Source organism: Cnephaeus nilssonii (assembly GCF_951640355.1).
Source record: "Cnephaeus nilssonii genome assembly, chromosome: 5".
NCBI lineage: Eukaryota > Metazoa > Chordata > Mammalia > Chiroptera > Vespertilionidae > Cnephaeus > Cnephaeus nilssonii.
Genome location: NC_137076.1, coordinates 12,403,685 through 12,422,227, shown reverse-complemented (window position 1 = coordinate 12,422,227; position 18,543 = coordinate 12,403,685). Strand labels below are relative to the sequence as shown.

The following is an 18,543-nucleotide window of genomic DNA, read 5'->3' as shown; positions in this document are numbered from 1 at the left end:
CATCCGATGTATAAATTCCATGACCATTACTCTGAATTCCTTTTCGGTCATGTTGCAAGCTTCATTTTCACTAATTTCCTTTCTTGGCGACTCCACATTTTCTTTCCTCTGTGAGTTATTTCGTTTCCCCATTCTGGCTATTACCAGAAAGCTTAAGCTTCTGTTTGCGTGGACCTGGGCCGTGTGCTGTGGGGACTTCGCTCCACCCTAGTTTCACTGAAGTGCTCTGACACTAGGACGTGTGGCTGTCTTTGGTTGGTGGGAACCAGACTTGCCCAGGATCAGTGTCCCCAGTGTTCCGTGTGGTCTCGTGTGCACATTTAGAATCAGGGGCCCTGTCTGCACCACACTGTTGGTATGTGCCGAGAATGAGATCCTTAGCATGTGCCAGGAGTCAGAGTTTCCCTGTGTCTGCACCAAGACTCGAGTGTCAAAGTCTCTGTTGCCTTGTGCGGTTTCTCGTTGAGAATCAGGGTCCCTGTGTGTGCACGCACCAACAATTGGGGTCGCTGGCTCTTAGTGTGAATGCGCTGTGAGTCAGGGATCCCAGGCAGCTGTGTCCGGCGTGCCAAATTCCCTGAAGTGGAGCTGCGTCCTGTGTGTGCTCTCTCTGCTGAGCCAAACCGGCTAGAGTGCACTTTCTTAAAAACCTGAAGGTGAGCCGGCTCAGTGCACTCTCCCAAAGTCCCAGAAGGGGGGCGGAGTCCGTCCTGCGCGCCAAATTCCCCAAAGGGAAGCCCCTCTGTGCTGGCTCTTAAGAATCTCCGAAGGGGGAGCTGTGACCCGCGAGCCAAATTCCCCCAAATTCCCCGAAGGGGAGCCCTCTGTGCGCACTGACAGATTTCCCCGACGGGGAGCTGCTTCTGTCCCGTGCGTGAGCGCGCGCCAAATTCCCTAAGAGGGAGCGCGTCCCTGCGCAAAGCTCTGCAGCTTGGGCCGGGGGCGGGTCTATCAGTTACTATGGCGCTGTCTGTGCGCGCTGTGCGCGCTCCTGTGAGCAGCTAGGGCGAAGGGCGCGTCTATCAGTTACTATGGCGCTTTCCGCGCGCTGTGGGCGCTCAGCAGCTTGGGGGAGGGGCGGGTCTATCAGTTACTATGGCGCTATCAGCGCCTGCGAGGAGGGGGATAGGCTCTTTGACTCACGGAAATCTGCCGGGAAGTCTGGATTCTTGTTGTTTGTTTGTCTGAAGCTGTGATAGCAGTTCTCTGTCCCCGGTGGCTGCAGGGTCCTGGTTTGTGTCAGAAGCCAGGATCTGAGTCTCAGGCAGCTCTGTTTCTCAAGATGGCGTGGTCTCTGCGTCCGCACCAGCCGCCGAGAAGTGTCCGCTTTGTGCGCGGGGCTCCGCCGTCTAGGGCTGCCCTGTTCGGGAGCCCCTTGGAAGACCTGCAGAATCTAACTGACCCTATCTCATACACACACACACACACCACACACATCTACACTCTCCTCTATGGGTTCCTCACTCACACTCTCTCTCTCCCTACCTTCCTGCCGGTCGCCATCTTTTTCCTCTTGTGTACATTTTCTGTTGGATGTTGGCCATGTCTGTGATAGGAGTTGAATGTTTCCCGTAATTTCTCCTTTGTTTTTTAAAATTTTATTGTTTAATTATAGTTTACATTCAATATTATTTTGTATAAGTTTTAGGTGTACAGCATAGTGGTTAAATCTCCTTGTCTTTTATATATATTACATATATATATTTTTTTTTTTAACTGATTTCAGAGAAAAAGGGAGAAGGAGAAAGAGATAGGAAGGATAAATGATGAGAGAGAATCATTGATTAGCTGCCTCCTGCACACCCCACACTGGGGATTGAGCCTGCAACCCGGGCATGTGCCCTGACCAGAAATCAAACTGTGACCTCCTGGTTCATAGGTTGATGCTCAAAAATTAACCATTGAGCCACACTGACTGGGCAAATCTCCTTATCTTTTGACTTCTAATATTTTAGTTTGTTCTGATTTTATAATGTAATCAAATATATTAATATTTGATCTTATAACTTCTGCAAATTATATCGTGACTGAAGGCTTTCCCTACTCTAAGACTACAAGAAACTAATTTTAGGATTTCACTATTCACAATTAAGTCTTGATTCTTTGGAATTTAATATAAAATGTGAGGTATAAAGCCAACTTTTTCCCCTCATGCAACTACCCAGTTCGCCCTATAACATTTAGTGAGCAAACTATCTTTTCTCTATTGATTTGAAATGTCAAACTTATAAAAATATCACACTCCTATATGTTCTTTAGCCTATTGTGGACTTTTTCCCATTTTTTTGATCTACCTGTGTTATTATGCATTGCTGTTATGCAATTTTGATTATGTGGCAAACATGTGTACATGTACAGCTAGCTTTCTGATTATATTAGGACGCATTCTCAGATCACTTCTTGGCCTTTTGGTGAAGATCAAATGAGGAATGCATGTCCGGACGCTTACATTACCTAGTCAGAGTATGAGGTTTTCTTGTAATTCTTAATATATTAAATACCAATATGCAATGCCATATGCAATATATGAAATACAAGTGATTATATCATTTTTAACACATATTCACCAGCATTAAGTATTTTCCCTGTATTTAATCTTTGAAGTCCTAAATATTAAATAATTCCTGATTCATTTATTTTTTTTCTCTTCTGTGGATTTCTTCATACCTACTTTAGAAAGCATAGAAATTCTGTTTTGTTCATTAACTCCTTTTTGAAATACACTCTGTCCCATTCAAAAAAGCAAAGTTTTGAAGTAGCTATTGAAAATCAGAGACTCCATAATTGCGGATACAGTAGGGCAGTAAACAAAGCAGGTGAATGGGGTCCTCTTTGTGTGGGAACCCCAGGCATGTGGGTTATTGCTCTTTCCCCAGTGAGTACGAAGTCGTCATTGATAATATTTTCTAACATTTGTTTAGAATGTGTCTTTAAAACAGCTCAAACGGATTCACACCTGATGACACTGAGTGTCCTATCATCAGTATGTCACAGTATTCATTAAACTTCCGTGGTGATGATGGGTATTCCATCTATTACAACATCAATTCTTTGTTGGCAGGAAGTAGAATGTATCCCTCCTGTTTGGCAAATGGGAGGCTAAGGCCCAGAAAGAATTGCTTTATGAAACACGATGCATCTTGTTAAGGAAGCCGGAGTGATTACACAGCAGGCCAGCTAAGTGCCTGCTTAGAGCACCACGAAGTAGGGGCTCCAAACCAAACTTTAAAAAAAAAATTAATCTTTGATGTTTCAGGAAAAATTTTGAAGTTGTTACAAGAAGAAAAAAATAACTTTGGATGGTCTCACTTCTGTACATGTTTGCCTTGAGAAGTTCAGTTGGCAGCTGGAAATACAGCTTTAGAACCTGAGAGGGAGGTCACAGGTCAAGATTAGGTTAAGGAGTCATCACCCCTGGTCTTTTGGATTGTCAGGTGACCAGTGTTTTGTGATATGTCCGTGTTCTCCGCTGATAGGTCGGTCCTGGAGCCACTCATGGAGCGCAGGGCCTCGGCAGGTGCCCGAGTGGAAGATGTGCCCCTCAAAGAGGACAGTGAGAACCGGATCGGCAAGTCCAAGAGGAAAGAATGGAGCCTGAGCAAGTCCCAGGTCATTGCAGAGAAAGCGCCAGAACCTGACCTGATGGTAAAAAAAAAAAGGGGGTTGGGGGGTGGGAGGATGCAGCAGAGGTTTCCCAGAGCGTTCCCTGTAGCCAGGGACATGGCCATCCACCTCACAGCTCCGAGCCAGCAGACAGAAGCCTAGCCACGGCTTTCCCAGGACCCGCAGCCTGTGGCAGGGGCAGTTCTCAGCCTGTGCTAAGAAAAGCCTGGACAGAGAACCTAAGTCAACAATGGCGTAAGATCTTGGACCACAGTGTAAACATGTGGTTCTCGCCACCATGTTCCATGAGTCAGTCTAAACATTGTCATTTCTCTTCTTTTAACTTAAAAAAAATAAAATAAAAGGTACTTTTCCTTCCGTAAAGCCACATCAAGTGTGGCCGGACCAGCTTTCCCTGAGAATCAGGGGGGCTCATTTCCAGCCTAAATGACACAATCCAGCTGTGGTCAAAATCAAGTCCACAGCCGGCCAGGAAACGCTCTGTGGTTCAGGAATGGCCTGTTAGGGTCTTTGCCAGGGTGCCCACCTCGTGGTGATGTGCTAAGCTTAAAATGGCTCCTGGAATTACGCCTTTAACAAGTTTCTGCTCAGCAGACAAGGTTGTTCAGCGTTGATGAGTTCAGCGGTCCTCACCGTGAGAACATTTTTCTGTTTCCCCACCCCCATGCTAGAGTCCCAACAGAAAAGCACAAAGGCCAAAGAGTCTCCAGCTGTTGGACAATCGGCTGACACCGTTTCATGGTTCTTCACCTCCTCCATCAACACCTTTGAGTCCACCTCCCCTCACTCCTAAAGCTACCAGGACCCTAAGTAAGTTTGGGTTTCTTTTTAATATATATTTTTGTATTAATTTAAGAGAGGAAGGGAGAGGGAGAGAGAGAGAGAAACATCAATGATGAGAGAGAATCATTGATTGGCTGCCTCCTGCATGCCCCCTACTGGGGGTTGAGCCCGCAACCCGGGCATGTGCCCCTGACCTGAATCGAACCTGGGACCCTTCAGTCCACAGGCCGATGCTCTATCCACTGAGCAAAACCAGCTAGGGCAGTAAGTTTTCCTGTATATAAATCCCTTATATTCATTTTACTAAGACTGGAGTATGTTTATGAATCTGGGCAATTTTTACTAAAACAGCCACAAGGTATATCTATTGTAAAGTTGGTTCAGTTCAGTGGTCATGGGTATAATACAGTTAGACTAGTTCTTGCCAAACCAAGAAGCCCTCGGGTTGCTAGGACTCATTAAACTTTTCTTTACAGTGCTCCAAGGGGCATCACTCTCCTTTTCCAATTATGAAAGTATTAGAGGCCTGGTGCACAAAATTCATGCACTGGGGAGGGGTGTCCCTCAGCCCAGCCTGCACCCTCTCCAATCTGGGATCCCTCTCACAATCCGGGACTGCTAGCTCCCAACTGCTCACCTGCCTGCCTGCCTGATTGCCCCTAACCGCTTCTGCCTGCCAGCCTGATCAACGCCTAACTGCTCCCCTGCTGGCCTGATTGCCCCCAACTGCCCTCCCCTGCAGTCCCAGTCAACCCCAACTGCCTTCCCCTGCAGGCCTGGTCCCCTCCAACTACCCTCCCCTGCAGGCCTGGTCGCCCCCAACTGACCTCCCCTTTCTGGCCTGGTCGCCCACAACTACCCTCCCCTGCCGGCCATCTTGTGGTGGCCATCTTTGACCACATGGGCGAGGGCATGAGGGTCAATTTGCATATTACCCTTTTATTATATAGGATAAATGAGGTAGATCCAGGCAGGACCAGAGAGAATGCAAGTTCCTTATGACCTACTGAGTAGATAGCCCTGTACCTTATCTAGGGAAGGGTCCAAAGTGAGGGCAAGAAATAGACCCGTAAGCTCCTCGCCGTTCCAAGGCACCCTTGGTCAGGGGAGCGCTGCAGGGTAAGTCGCTGTGCCAAACGCGAGACAGTGGTCAACCAAGAGCTAGGGAGAAGCAGGTGAGGTTTCCTGGAGGAAGTGGGTATCACACCCTTTAAAGCAGGGGTCCTCAAACTTTTTAAACAGGGGGCCAGTTCACTGTCCCTCAGACCGTTGGAGGGCCGGACTATAGTTAAAAAAAAAACTATGAACAAATTCCTATGCACACTGCACATATCCTATTTTGAAGTAAAAAAACAAAACGGCAAAAACACCCACATGTGGCCCGCGGGCCGTAGTTTGAGGACGCCTGCTTTAAAGGATAAAACGGACAGTTCCGTTAAATTCAACTCGTATTTATAGGCCACCTATTATGTGACTGTTTTTAAGCACTTGGGAAACATCAGAGAACAGAGTAATACCCTCAGTCCTAGGAGATGTTTTCATCATCAGTTTAATGGTAAAAACCCTGAACAAACCGTGGAATTTTTACAGCAGAACTTCTTGTGAAGCCTTCTGGGGAATGAAGGGCGCTGCCTTTGTCACCAGGGGTAAGCAGGTCTTCATTCCGTCCACAGAAAGCATGCAATAGGAGCTTAGCCCTGTGGCCGGTTGGTTCAGGTGTTCCCATGGCAACCAGGAGTTCCATGAGATTCCTTGATGAATTCTTTCTGTCTTCATCTCCTTTGTATCCTATCTAGGCTCCCCATCTCTGCAGACAGATGCGCCGGTGACTGCTCTTGTGCCTCCTCCCCCGCCCCCCAAAAGCAGCCAGAGGAACTCCTCGGAGGTATGGGCACTGGGGCCGGAGAGCACCCTCGTGGGAACGCAGCCGTGGCCTTCCCAGGCTTTTCAGTGGACAGGTTTCCCATAGGACTTGTCCCCGATCAAGTCTTGGTTCATCCCTGAAACCATAGAAGACAGGGCAGCTTTCAGCGGGAAGGAGCGGGCGCAGGGAGGCCTTCTCATCGGATGGAAGCGAGAGCGGTTCTGTTCCCCACCCAGGGTGGAGCGGGGAGACAGGCAGAGTTCCAGTTTATATGTGGGAGTTTACTTCTGAGTGGGTGACGGTCATTCCGGAATGGCCTCTGATAGGGTTCCTTCATTCATTTAACAAATGTTTATTGAGCGCCCAGTACCCACGTGTTGGGGATAGAGCGGCGCTGGTGTATAACAGACTCCAGGCAAACAAGGGAGGGTAAGTCAGTCTCACTTCGCTTTCCACTGGGCAAAGGTTAGTTAGTCAGAAGCTAAAGCAGGCTGGGAAGTGTGGAGGAGACGGCAGGGCTGGGGAGAAAGAGGACTCATGTCTCCTTTCCCTTGCTCCCTCAGATTGCCCCCCCACTGCCCGTGCGAAGAGAAGCCAAAGTCCCACCCCCACCACCTCCCAAAGCTCGGAAATCCGGCGTCCCTTCTTCGGAGCCTGGAGCCCAGTGAAGATCGTGTCCTCTGAAACGCAGAGCGGCTTGGACAGCCGGGGCCTGAGAACTGGCCGCCCGCAGGCAGGGTCCTCCTGGTGCCAGGCCCCTGCTGCCTGCCTTTCCTGTCCTGGGCGGAGGCTCACCAGCTCCAGCTGGTTTCGTTCTTTCCTGCCTTCTATCCGATCGTGCCTGAGGCCCTGCGGCAGTTGGAATCCACGTGGAATTCCACAATGGACCTGTCCCCCGTGCATTTCTCAAGAGAGCGAGCTCCTTCGCCATCCTTAAATTCCAGCCCCCAGCGCAGAGCCAGAGGGACCTGCTGAAGCCTGGGAACGTTCGGCGGGGTGGTGGTTGGAGTGACCCCAGGAACCCACTCCGTGGACGAATTTCTTGCTCTGCTGCTGCTGAACAGATGTGCTTGTGGCGGAGTTTTCTCACGTGGACGTGTGCCACCCCATATCACCGATTGGGAGAGACGGATATCAAAGTACTTTGAAATAATCATAACTTTCTATGTCTACTATGCCTTTTTTTGAGGAAAAGAACGTCTTTTTAATGAAGACTGGCTGCTCTCAAGTATGAATGGCTGTCGTTATTGACAAACCATGGACTCCCGTGAGCCCCGAGCTCCTGTGTCCCCCACCCACGCCCACTTGTGTAACAGGGAAGCTGTCTGCGCCCCTCGGGGGCCCTCCCCACTCCCCACTGGTGGCCCTCACTGCACAGCAGGGGTGCCTTCCTACTGTGACTCCTTTGAAATTCTTTCTTTTGCACAGTTTCTTGTCCTGTTACCTCTCCTGAGCTCAAATCACTGGATATAAGGGCCTTAGAAGCCCAGGTTCAACAGTCTCTCTTCCAGCCCCCATTTGGATGGCTCGGCAGCCCCTCTCTGCAGCCTGATTTTACCCCGGAGAATACAGTGCAATACCGCCTTTTGATTATTTATTCCTCTTGATTGTGGATTTAATTTGATTATGTGTTTATGGTACTAATGTGATTTAGGTGATCAAATATCGCCTACACACACATCAATAGCCACACAAAATTAAAGACGTTTTGAGATAGAAGGGCCTTAAAGTCATACAAACAACCCCCTTATTTTGTAGATAAGGAAATTGAGGTTAAACATGGATAATCCTACTAGAGACTCTTACTAATAGCTCAGCTTGCTAATTGAGGCCATACCCAGATTAACACTTATATGTAGAAGACAATGCTGACAGACTCTTTAACACATACCCTTAGCTAGATCAATGGAAATGGCCCAGATATTTCTATCCTACTCTGGTGTTTGTGGCCAACTAGACAACCTATTGACTATGGATCCCCTAGGTCAGTGGTCAGCATTGACTACAGATACCCTAGGTCAGTGGTCAGCAAACTCATTAGTCAACAGAGCCAAATATCAACAGTACAACGATTGAAATTTCTTTTGAGAGTCACATTTTTTAAACTTAAACTTCTTCTACACCACTTCTTCAAAATAGACTCACCCAGGCCGTGGTATTTTGTGGAAGAGCCACACTCAAGGGGCCAAAGAGCCGCATGTGGCTCGCGAGCCGCTGTTTGCCGACCACTGCCCTAGGTCAACATGTGGGGGATTCAACAGGGCCTCCTATACGTGGCAGAGTCCCCTTTTCTTGGAGACAGAGAGAATTCCACCTCCGAGAATTTGGGTTTGCTTGCCTGGGTCTGTGTTTGTGTGCTTGTCTGACCACCCCTCTTTTAGGAGAGACAAACTCATTCACCACAGGCTCAGGGGACTAGACCTCTCAGATATATCCTGCGTTCCTCAAGAAATGAGTATGCATATTTTATTTTTTAAATACATTTTTGTTGATTTCAGAGAGGAAGGGAGAGGGGGAGAGAGAGAGAGAGAGAAACATCAATGATGACAGAGAATCACTGATTGGCTGTCTCCTGCATGCCCCTGACTGGGGATCGAGCCCACAACCCAGGCATGTGCCTGACCGGGAATCGAACCATGACCTCCTGGTTCATAGGTCGATGCTCAACCACTGAGCCGCCGTGGCCGGGCATGACTACGCATATTTAAAGTGGTGGGAAAAGGGCTGGTCTTCACTCACCCCCGAGAACCTACAACGTGGTGTCATGGAAAGAGCCTGGGCTTTGGAAGTAAACCCAATTGGTTTCAAATCCTCAAACTCCCTCAAATTATTTGAAATTTTCTGAGCTTTCATTTCCTCACCTCTCAAAAAGGGGATAGAACTTGCCACACAGGATGCTGGGAGGTTCAAAGGAGATCAAATATGTGAAGTAGTAGGTACTCGCCTAATGGTCCTTTCTTTTCTCTGCTCGACCAGAATAAGGTCCGGGCCTCTCTGGGAGTATTATTGATATTCAGTATTTTTTTAAGATCATTTGGAATGTGAGTGTCGGTTCTGCACGTACAGTCCCTCTCATCTTTTGGAGCCTTTTACATAATTACTTATGACTGGAGAGACAGTGGTCATAGAACCGAAGAGGATTTTATTCGTAAGTGGAAAGGACTCAAGAAAACGAAGGGAACAGAAAGACATGCCAGGCTTGGGCGGAGCCTGGAGCCGCTTCTAAGAAACTGCCCCGCACAGTGGCTGGAGGGGACCCGTGTGCCTCACCCACTTGTCGTGCTGCCATTAAGATAGAGCGATGTAAACTGGGGACAAGAAAAAACGCAAGCGTGTTCCTGCCGCGTGGTGGGAGCGAGTCCTGCGGTCGGCCTCGTCCGGGCTGGGGACCCTGGTGCACACGTGCCAGACACCTTCCTTTTCTTATCATAACATTTCCCCTCTGGTTCCTTTCCCACATTAAAGGAAACAGGGTCTCTCCTGCTGAACAGAAGGGATTCTAGGTAATGTTGTGAATAATAGATTACAGGACATTGGAAGGTCCATCTCCTTGGGAAGCCATTGGATTGGGTCGGGAAGAGTGATATTTGACAAAAGGTCATGAAGAATGTGTGTCCTGAAGTCACAGAGGAAGGCTGCAAGAAATGCCTTGATTCTGTTAAATATAGGAGAGATGAGGGACAGGGATAAAAAGAATGAACTTACGTTCCCTGAGAAGAACTCTGGAGTATTGAAAAACATTGAAATTAGCCCCAAATTGTCACAACCCTAGAGAATATTGGTTTATGGGATATTTTTTAATCTCTTCTTTCTCTGTCCTGGTGACTTTTCTTGCTTTGATTTTTTTTTTTTCAAGAATTGTTTCATTCAACATATATTAGGCTTCTGTTAAATGCCAGACACTGTACTGGACCCCCAGGATGTGGCAGTTCAATGTCTTCAGTGGGAGCAGCCCCAGGATACAAAGATGGTTGTGTGTTGCGGGATGGGAAGTGAGTGGGATTAAAGGAAAGTGAACCCCTAAATAAATAGGGCTCCTGGGCCATGCTCCCTCCCCTCCACCTCCACACCTGACTCCAGAATTGCGGTCATTTTCTCCTGTTGGGGACACCCTTCAAAACTTCCTGTCACACTGCAAATCCCTAAGGAAAAACAAGAACTAAAGCAGCATTTGAGATAATCTGCCTTTGTTAGCTTTCCAAGCTGCCAGAATCCTTCCCCTCTAGCTACTCCAGATCATGGGGTCATTCCTTATTTTAAAATCGAGGCATAACTTTTATACAGTTAAATGCTCAAATCCTGGTGTACAGATGGATGATGTTTAACTGGTATATACTCATGTCACCACCTCTCAGATCCAGACCTAATCGACTTCAAATTTATTCCTTCTTTCCTCTCACTCTTAGGAAAAGGAAAGAAAAACCCCACCATCAACACAAAACAATAGCGTACTTTTTGGCAAGTCGATATGTAGACCAGTCATATTGGCCTCAGTTTCCTCATGTAAAATATATATATATATATGCACACACACACTGAGGTTACATAATTTTTAGAATCCTTTCAGCCCTAGCTTTCTTTTATTCTAAGTAAATGGTGAGTTGGAAAGAAGCGAAGTTTCTGTAGGCTTTTAAGTCTCTACACCATGACCAAGTGGGATTTTTAAAATTAAGTTGGAAAAGGTAAGTTCCTCTTTGGGTGGGTTGAGAGTGGAACGCCACTTCTAATCTACAAAAGGAAAAAGTTTTCCTTCCACATTGATGATTTCAGGCTGATTCTTAATAATCCAGCCAAAGTTGTTCTCCGATAGTCCTGCCCAAACTCATCCATTAGCCATGTTTTGAGTTGTTCATTTCAACTTTGTCAAAAGCCCTGATTTTTGTAAACTACTTGGGATTCAAACATGGACAGTTAGGAAAATGTGCATTGAAGTAGACAAATTGTGTTCAGATTTGCTGTTATTTATTTTTTAAATTAAAAATGGAAGTGCATTTTAAAGTTCATTGTGTGCTCAGTTTATTATCTATATATATAAAAGCCAGCCAACTGGAATGGTGGAATGACCGGTTGCTATGACACACATGGAGGCCCCGATTGGTGCCCGAACCCTGATCTGGGGTGGGGCTGGCAGGCCAACCTCCCACATCCCCTCCCCACTGGCCAGAGCCTGATCAGCTCCCATCAGGGTGGGCTGGCAGGAACCCCTCCGTGCACAAATTCATGCACCAGGCCTCTAGTATGTTAATGAAATGAAATCACTTCTGAACTCCTTTTTATTGAAGCCTCCTTTATGACGCATCTCACCCAGAGTCCCTTCTGGCCTCCTTTCAGTGCGGGTCTATTAATTTACACTTGTACTGGGCGGATGACTATCTTTGCCTCAAAGCATTAAAAACTGCAAATTGTTTGGTTCTTTCTCTTCCCCCCACCTCTCCATCCATCCCTTTGGCATCTGAACCGACCAGCTCATTCAATACAATACGTTCTATTTCTTTACTCATTCACCACAGATAATTAGGCGGAGGTAAAAGGGGAAAAAGGGTTAAAAGGAGTGTCTAATAACTTAGATAAAAAGGATGGGGACCGATTCTCAAACTAGATTGGACAACAGTATCACTTGGGAAGAGGTGATATGCCCCAGACGAATGAAATCAGAATTTCTGGGGGCAGGGAGTGGGACCTGGACATCACTATTTCTTTTAAATCTCCCCATGTTTTTCCAATATTAGGGCAAGGGTGAGAACCACTACCTTGGAGGAAATGACAGCTTTAGGAAATTGGTGTTCAAGGTGTGCTTCTTAAAAGCCCTGGTTTAAGTCTTGGCTTTATGCGTAAGAATTTTTTAATGTTTCAACTCTTTCAAACATTTGCACTCTATTGCTTCTTAGAGCAAAAATGCTCCACTGTCTGTGTACATAAGACTCATCAAATGCTTGTTAAAAAATCAGATTTGAATCAATAGATCTGGGAAATCATTTGGGGTTTAGGTCCACACTGAACAATACTACTTTTAGCCCAGCTGATGTGGCTCAGTGGTTGAGCGTTGACCCATGAACCAAGAGGTCACTTGTTGGATTTTCAGTCAGAGCACATGCCCAGGTTGTGGATTCCATCCCCAGTAGGCTGTGTGTGGGAGGCAGCTGATTGATGTTGATGTTTCTCATTGATGTTTCTATCCCTCTCCCTCTCTCTCTGAAATCAATAAAAACATATATAAATATACTAGAGGCTGGTGCATGAATTCATGCATGGGTGGGGTCCAGCTGGCACACCCCGATTGGGGCCAATTGGGCCCAGCTAGCTGGGTGGAGGGGCCACATGCAGTTGGCGGGCCGGCCCCACCCCCTGGTTGAACTCCTGGTTGAACTCCTGGTCGAACTTTGGTCAAGGGGACAATTTGCATATTAGCCTTTTATTATATAGGACTAGAGGCCCAGTGCACAAATTCATGCACCAGTGGGGTCCCTCGGCCTGGCCTGTGGGATCGGGCCGAAATCAGCTCTCTGACATTCCTCGAGGGGTCCCGGATTGTGAGAGGGCACAGGCCAGGCCGAGGGACCCCACCAGTGCATGATCGGGGCCCTGGAGAGACGTGGGAGGTTGGCCAGCCAGAGACAGACCGCAGGAGGGCTCCAGGGCGTGTCCGGCTCGTCTCGCTCAGTCCCAATTGGCCGGACCCCAGAAGCAAGCTCACCTACTGGTCAGAGCATCTTCCTCCTAGTGGTCAGTGCACATCATAGCTTTGGCAAAGGAAACCTGAGACTCCAAACAGGATGTATAAAATATGTTGCCTTTATAAAACTTTTTAAAATATATTTTTATTGATTTCAGAGAAGAAGGGGGAGGGAGAGAGAGAGAGAAACAATGATGAGAGAATCATTGATTGGCTGTCTCCTGCACGCACCCTACTGGGGGTGATGTGTCATAAAGTAGAGTATAGACCACATGACTGCCTAATTTTATTAAAGCGGGAGTGAAGAAGTCTGTGATTCAGTTTTAGAGATTCTACAAATGGTGATATTTGGAAAATCACTGTACAGCAATAAATATTTATACTAAAAAGGGGAGGTTTTCTCCCCCATAGAATGTTTCTGACCCATATTTAAATTCCTTAATATAGGTCTTTCTTGCCCTTTTTAGAGGTATAGGGCCAGGGAGGGGACGAGGAAGGCTTCATCTCTTTGATTAAAAGAGGGGAAAAAGGCCTAGGTCTTTGCCATGTGAATACAGGCACAATTTGCTGCTGTCACACCAAACAAGTTATCTGAAATTTGAGTTTTCCAACTGGTCTCTGAGTCTCTTGGAGTTACAGGGATAAATGAGAATGTTCGTGTGACAGTGTCTGGGACCTCACAGAGAAATGGTCACCGGTAAAACTGAGTTGACACGGGAGCCTCAGTATCCTTTCTCAGCTCCAATTAACAAAATTACCGAGCTCCCAGGTCCAAGTCCATTGGCGGCTCGTAATAGTGCAACACAGAATCACTCACTATGGGACCCGACACCGTGGAGTGCGTCTGTCTCAAACTATTGGAGCCCCAGTTCCTCCATTTCAAAGGAAAGACCATAATATCTACTTTCCCGGGTCATTATGAGGGGTAATGAAAATATGCATGTATCTAGTACAAAATCTGGCTCTCTTTGTAGAGAATGAATGGTGGCAATGCTATTTGACCAAGGGATACGGGAACACATGTCTTCAACTGACTCTACACTCCATAGTGCAGAGGAAAGTAACAAAAAGATCAGGCAGGTGAACACTATTATGTTTAGGTCTTGGTCCCAAATCTCAGAGTGTACCACTTGCTCTGATGAACCTGGAGAGACCACCTGGGGCAGAAGCAGCAATGGACTAGGAGCCCAGCGAGGCCTCCCTAGGCCTCTCTCAGGTTCTTATTGACTGTCAAAGGAATTAGAGACAATCTGACCCCATCTAACTTCTGTAGGGTCTGGTCAAAAACAAAACCACAATCCCATAGAACACTGTAGCTGAATCAACTTTTTTGGCCCAGACCAACATGGGCCGATGCCCTGTGGGTACAGGGTGGCGACGGAGGAGAGCCTGAGATTCCTGGCCAACAATAGTGTTGACTTTGTGTTCTCCATTCCTCTCATCTGCTTCTGCAGACACATCTGGAGGACTCCCCTTTGCGGCTTACAATGCCCCTCCCCCACCACAGGTTTGAGTTAGAGAAAGACTTAGTTAACATTTATGCCACTTTATTCACACTACTTCATTATGAACTACATGCACCTTGGCATAAGAATTTCTGAAATTCACACAATCTACAGATATTAAATGCGTCACAGATTTCCAAGTCAGAATTATACTTGTGTTGTCATTCCTTTTGGACCAGTGGATTTAAATCTTCTTCTGCCCAGTTTCCTCTTCAATCAGACTTTCCTGAAAAATATGTGAGTAACAAATAGATCAGGGTTGATTTTACTGGCTAAATTTCATTATGTGTGTTTTGATACATTATTTCTAAATCATTGAAATAGGAATAAAAGATTAATTTGTTTGTGCACTAGAAAATGCTAAATAGATATGCAATCATGTTTTTTAAAGTTGTTTATAATAAAATCTATATCAAAAATTTAAGGATAAGATATGAGGAAGACGGCAAAAGAAGGGTCTGAAGTATCAGTTTGCTATTAACCAAGCCTTTACTTCACTTCCTTCTCCTAATGTCATGTTTGGGAAATTTTAGTGCTTGCTATAGTATTTTATCATGCAGTAAGCAGGATTAGAAAGAGAAAGGAAATAAAGATGCCTGCCTGCGTTTTTCTTTTTCCTATGGGTGTGGAAGTTCAAGTCAATGGAGAAAAACAAAACTATAGCTTAACTTCACATATGATCTATTCAGGCTTTCCCTGCTCCTGGGCACAACATCATTACCTGCCATGCCTCCTAACTGTACAAACAAGTGGGCATGGGCTCAGAGAACACCCACACAGACCTCAAGATTCCATTCTATATTCAATTCTCTTTGTACTTAAAAAAAAATAAAGTCTAATTGGGTTACTATATTTCCATTTTTTAAAGCCCAAGGATATGTATGCTTAGTGGTTTTAGAGAGAAAGAGAAGGAGAGAGAGAGAGAGAGAGAGAGAGAGAGAGAGAGAGAGAGAGAGAGAGAGAGAGAGAAACATCCATGTGAAAGAGAAAATAGATTGGTTGCCCTCCAGATGTGCCCCAACCAGGGATGGAACCCACAACCCAGGTATGTGCCCTGAGTAGGAATTGAACCGGCAACCTCCTGGTACATCGAATGACATTCAACCAGCTGAGCCACACCATCTGGGCTAGGGCACTGTTTTTGATTTCTGCATTTCCCAGGGACCACAACACCATACCAGGACAACTGAAAAATTGGTGAGAGGGATGGTTACCTAGAGAAGAGTCTGGGGTGTATATTTGAGGAATATATGGATATACTGAAGGACTGACACGGAGCAGTGGGAAGAGATTTGTTTTGTCCATCATCCTAAAGGCTAAAGCCAACATTAGTAGATAAAGGTTACAGGGTGATTTCAATTCAATTTATTAAAGAAAAAAAAAATAAAAGGTTCCAGCCATTGTGCTCTAACCACCGAAAGGGGGTGTCATGAGATAGTGAGGGCCCTACCACAGGACGGACTCAGGCAGTCAGGAAGGGAAGTTGCGAAGTGGCTGAAACGTGGTTGCCCTAAGTGGGCAACCAACAAGGTGGTACCCGGGGGCCGGTCCGGGCCGGTCCGTTTCTAAAGCTCCATGTTACCTTTTTATTTTTTAAAATATATATATTTTATTGATTTCACAGAGGAAGGGAGAGGGAGAGAGAGAGAGAAACATCAACGATGAGAGAGAATCATTGATCAGCTGCCTCCTGCCATGCCCCCCATTGGGGACAGAGCCCACAACCTGGCCATGTGCCCTTGACAGGAATCGAACTGGGGACCCTTCAGTCCGCAGGCTGAAGCTCTATCCACTGAACCAAACCAGGTAGGGCGTTATTTTCACTGTCACTCACCAGCGCTCCTTTCAGCTCCCTGAGGGCAGAAGGTGGCTGGTGACGGGTGCATTCGAAGTGTTGAGGTTCTGCTTGCTGATCAACCTCTTTGGCTCTCTGAAGTAAAAGAATGTGATTCTTGGAGACGGAGATAGAGACATGAAAGAGGATTTCCCATTTCCACTAACAATCATTTGTAGAAAATGGGGTCAAGGTGGATGCGGGACTGAGAAAGGTGCGGGATTGGGATGGGGGCTTGAGGAACACACATCTGCCAGGCGGTGGAGGTGCTGGGGAAGGCAGCAGAGAGATTTCCTCTCTGGAGATGCTGAGGATGAAGTACTTCTAACTCAGGAGAAGACAGTACACAAAATATGCCAGAGTTATAGTTATGAATAGGGTTGATTTTTATGTTCTAATTTTTAGTTAAGTATGTCATAGTTAAATGAGAGTTGCTTCACATACAATCTGTGTAAAGGAAACTTCAAATTCTGGGGCTTCTATATTCCATACTAAATTATTATTATTCTCCAAAAAGAGAGATTTCTTTCCAGTGATTTTAAGTTTCTCCAGTTATGTTTCCCATTTTCAGGCTTATATTAAGTGTCCCAGCCCCGAATCAACATCCTTTAGGGCCAAGTTTATTTCCCATTAATTAAAAAAACAAATAATAACAAGAACTGTTTTTTATAAATCCACTGACATTTTTTTGGGTTAACCAGCTACATATATGGCCCCTCTCATGGAATCCTCACATCCCAAGAAGTTGCATTTTATAAATTAAGGAAACCAAACAAACCAAGTCCTCTGCTAATACTGAAATCTAATTTACATGAAATGAAATCCAGCGTATTTTCCAGTATATGTTTTGTCTCCTTGAGCTTGCTAACTCCTCTGCTCTAGCAGCCTCTGGCTTCTATGCTTAAATACCCATATTAGTAAAAAGAAATTATAGAGCATGCACCCTTGATAAGGATATATATTTATAAGCTATAAAAAATGTGCTGCTGACATGAATTGTAGGTATTTTTAAAAGATAAAATAAGAAAGAAAAAACCATAAGCACAAGTTCTAAGACTTTCTTTCAAACTCTCAAGGATTATCTTGCCCTACAGACCCTGGCTCCATCCGTTGTTTCCAATTCCTTGGGCAATTCTGTGTGCTCTGAGCACCACACCTTGAGCACTTGTTGCTGTATTCTCTTGGAGTTGTTCCTTTTCTTTGCCTTGTTAGTCCTCATCTGAATTGAAAGCAGGAATGGACTTTACTGTGTAAGTGTCTTATCACCCCCGGAATACCTAGGACGGAGTCTAGAGTAGCATTGTGGACACACCCAGAATGTGAGTATCGTTACTATATTTGATTATTGAGTCAAATAAGCCATGTCTCATTTGGAAGGTGAGAAAGACTTACCTCTTGGAATAAGTCAATCAAATTTTCTGCATTTCTTTTTCCTCCAGGGCGCAACCCATAGGACCAGTGCTGGCTGGAGCAGCTCACCACACACAATGTCAACAGAATAAGTCCAGCTAGAAGTTTTGGAATTGGCTCCATTCTAATAAACATCAGTGCAACAATCAGAATAGACCCAGACCGGGTTGAGCAACAGCTAAAGACCTCTTTGGTGGAAAGCCTAACAGTTGTGTCACTATCCCAATGGAAGATGGGGGTAGGAGTCGTCTACAATTTTCACACACAGGCACATACCCACTTGCGTATCTTGAGTTTCCTAACCACTGGGGACAAACGCAGTTCTTTAAACTAAAATATTCTATTTGTATTTTCATTATTATGTTGTTATCCAAACTCATGACTTCTCCCTTACAAAGTTCATCTTTTTGTCTTAACCTTCTCCCCTTTTGTCATTGGTTTTCAACTGTGTCATTCCGGGGTAAAGGAAATTGGGTCATCTACTCTGATAAGTAGCTCCTACTGGAAATTTCTGGCTAAAAAAGTATGTTTTTTGACGTTAAATGGCTACACTAGGTACTAATTACATTTTGCTATCTGTCCTCTAGTCTCCATGCATTGGTGTGGCTGGACTGTCTGAGTGAGAGGGGACTCACTCAACACCTTTTAATGCACGGAGTCCCAGGCCAGATGTCTCCCTGGCTAAGGTGGTCTCAAATGATCTAACGATATGTGGAGTTTTCTCAAAGAATCTTCAAATTAATTTTCATTTGATGGGAAGAGGCTAAAGACAAAATCAAATACTGGTCAACGAGCTGTTGTTGCAACTCCCCAAAGGCTAGATCTCTGTGGCCAGGGGTGACAATGGCCA

General features: G+C 45.7%; 2 protein-coding genes across 2 annotated transcripts in view; one reads left to right on the top strand and one right to left on the bottom strand.

Moving 5' to 3' along the window:
* Positions 1-11,202, top strand: part of DOCK5 (dedicator of cytokinesis 5) — a 208,417-nt gene extending 197,215 nt beyond the window's left edge. Inside the window, exons 49-52 of the mRNA XM_079772524.1 lie at positions 3,477-3,645; positions 4,296-4,434; positions 6,204-6,292; positions 6,835-11,202. Coding sequence (XP_079628650.1) covers positions 3,477-3,645; positions 4,296-4,434; positions 6,204-6,292; positions 6,835-6,939 — 502 coding nt within the window. The 3' untranslated portion in view covers positions 6,940-11,202. The remainder of the gene's footprint in view (positions 1-3,476; positions 3,646-4,295; positions 4,435-6,203; positions 6,293-6,834) is intronic.
* A 3,431-nt stretch (positions 11,203-14,633) lies between these two features.
* GNRH1 (gonadotropin releasing hormone 1) lies at positions 14,634-17,828 on the bottom strand (the record flags this gene model as incomplete). Its single annotated transcript, XM_079772398.1, has 3 exons — positions 14,634-14,675; positions 16,284-16,379; positions 17,676-17,828. 3 exons carry the CDS (start codon positions 17,826-17,828, stop codon positions 14,634-14,636), a joined length of 291 nt encoding a protein of 96 aa, XP_079628524.1.
* Positions 17,829-18,543: the final 715 nt, after the last annotated feature.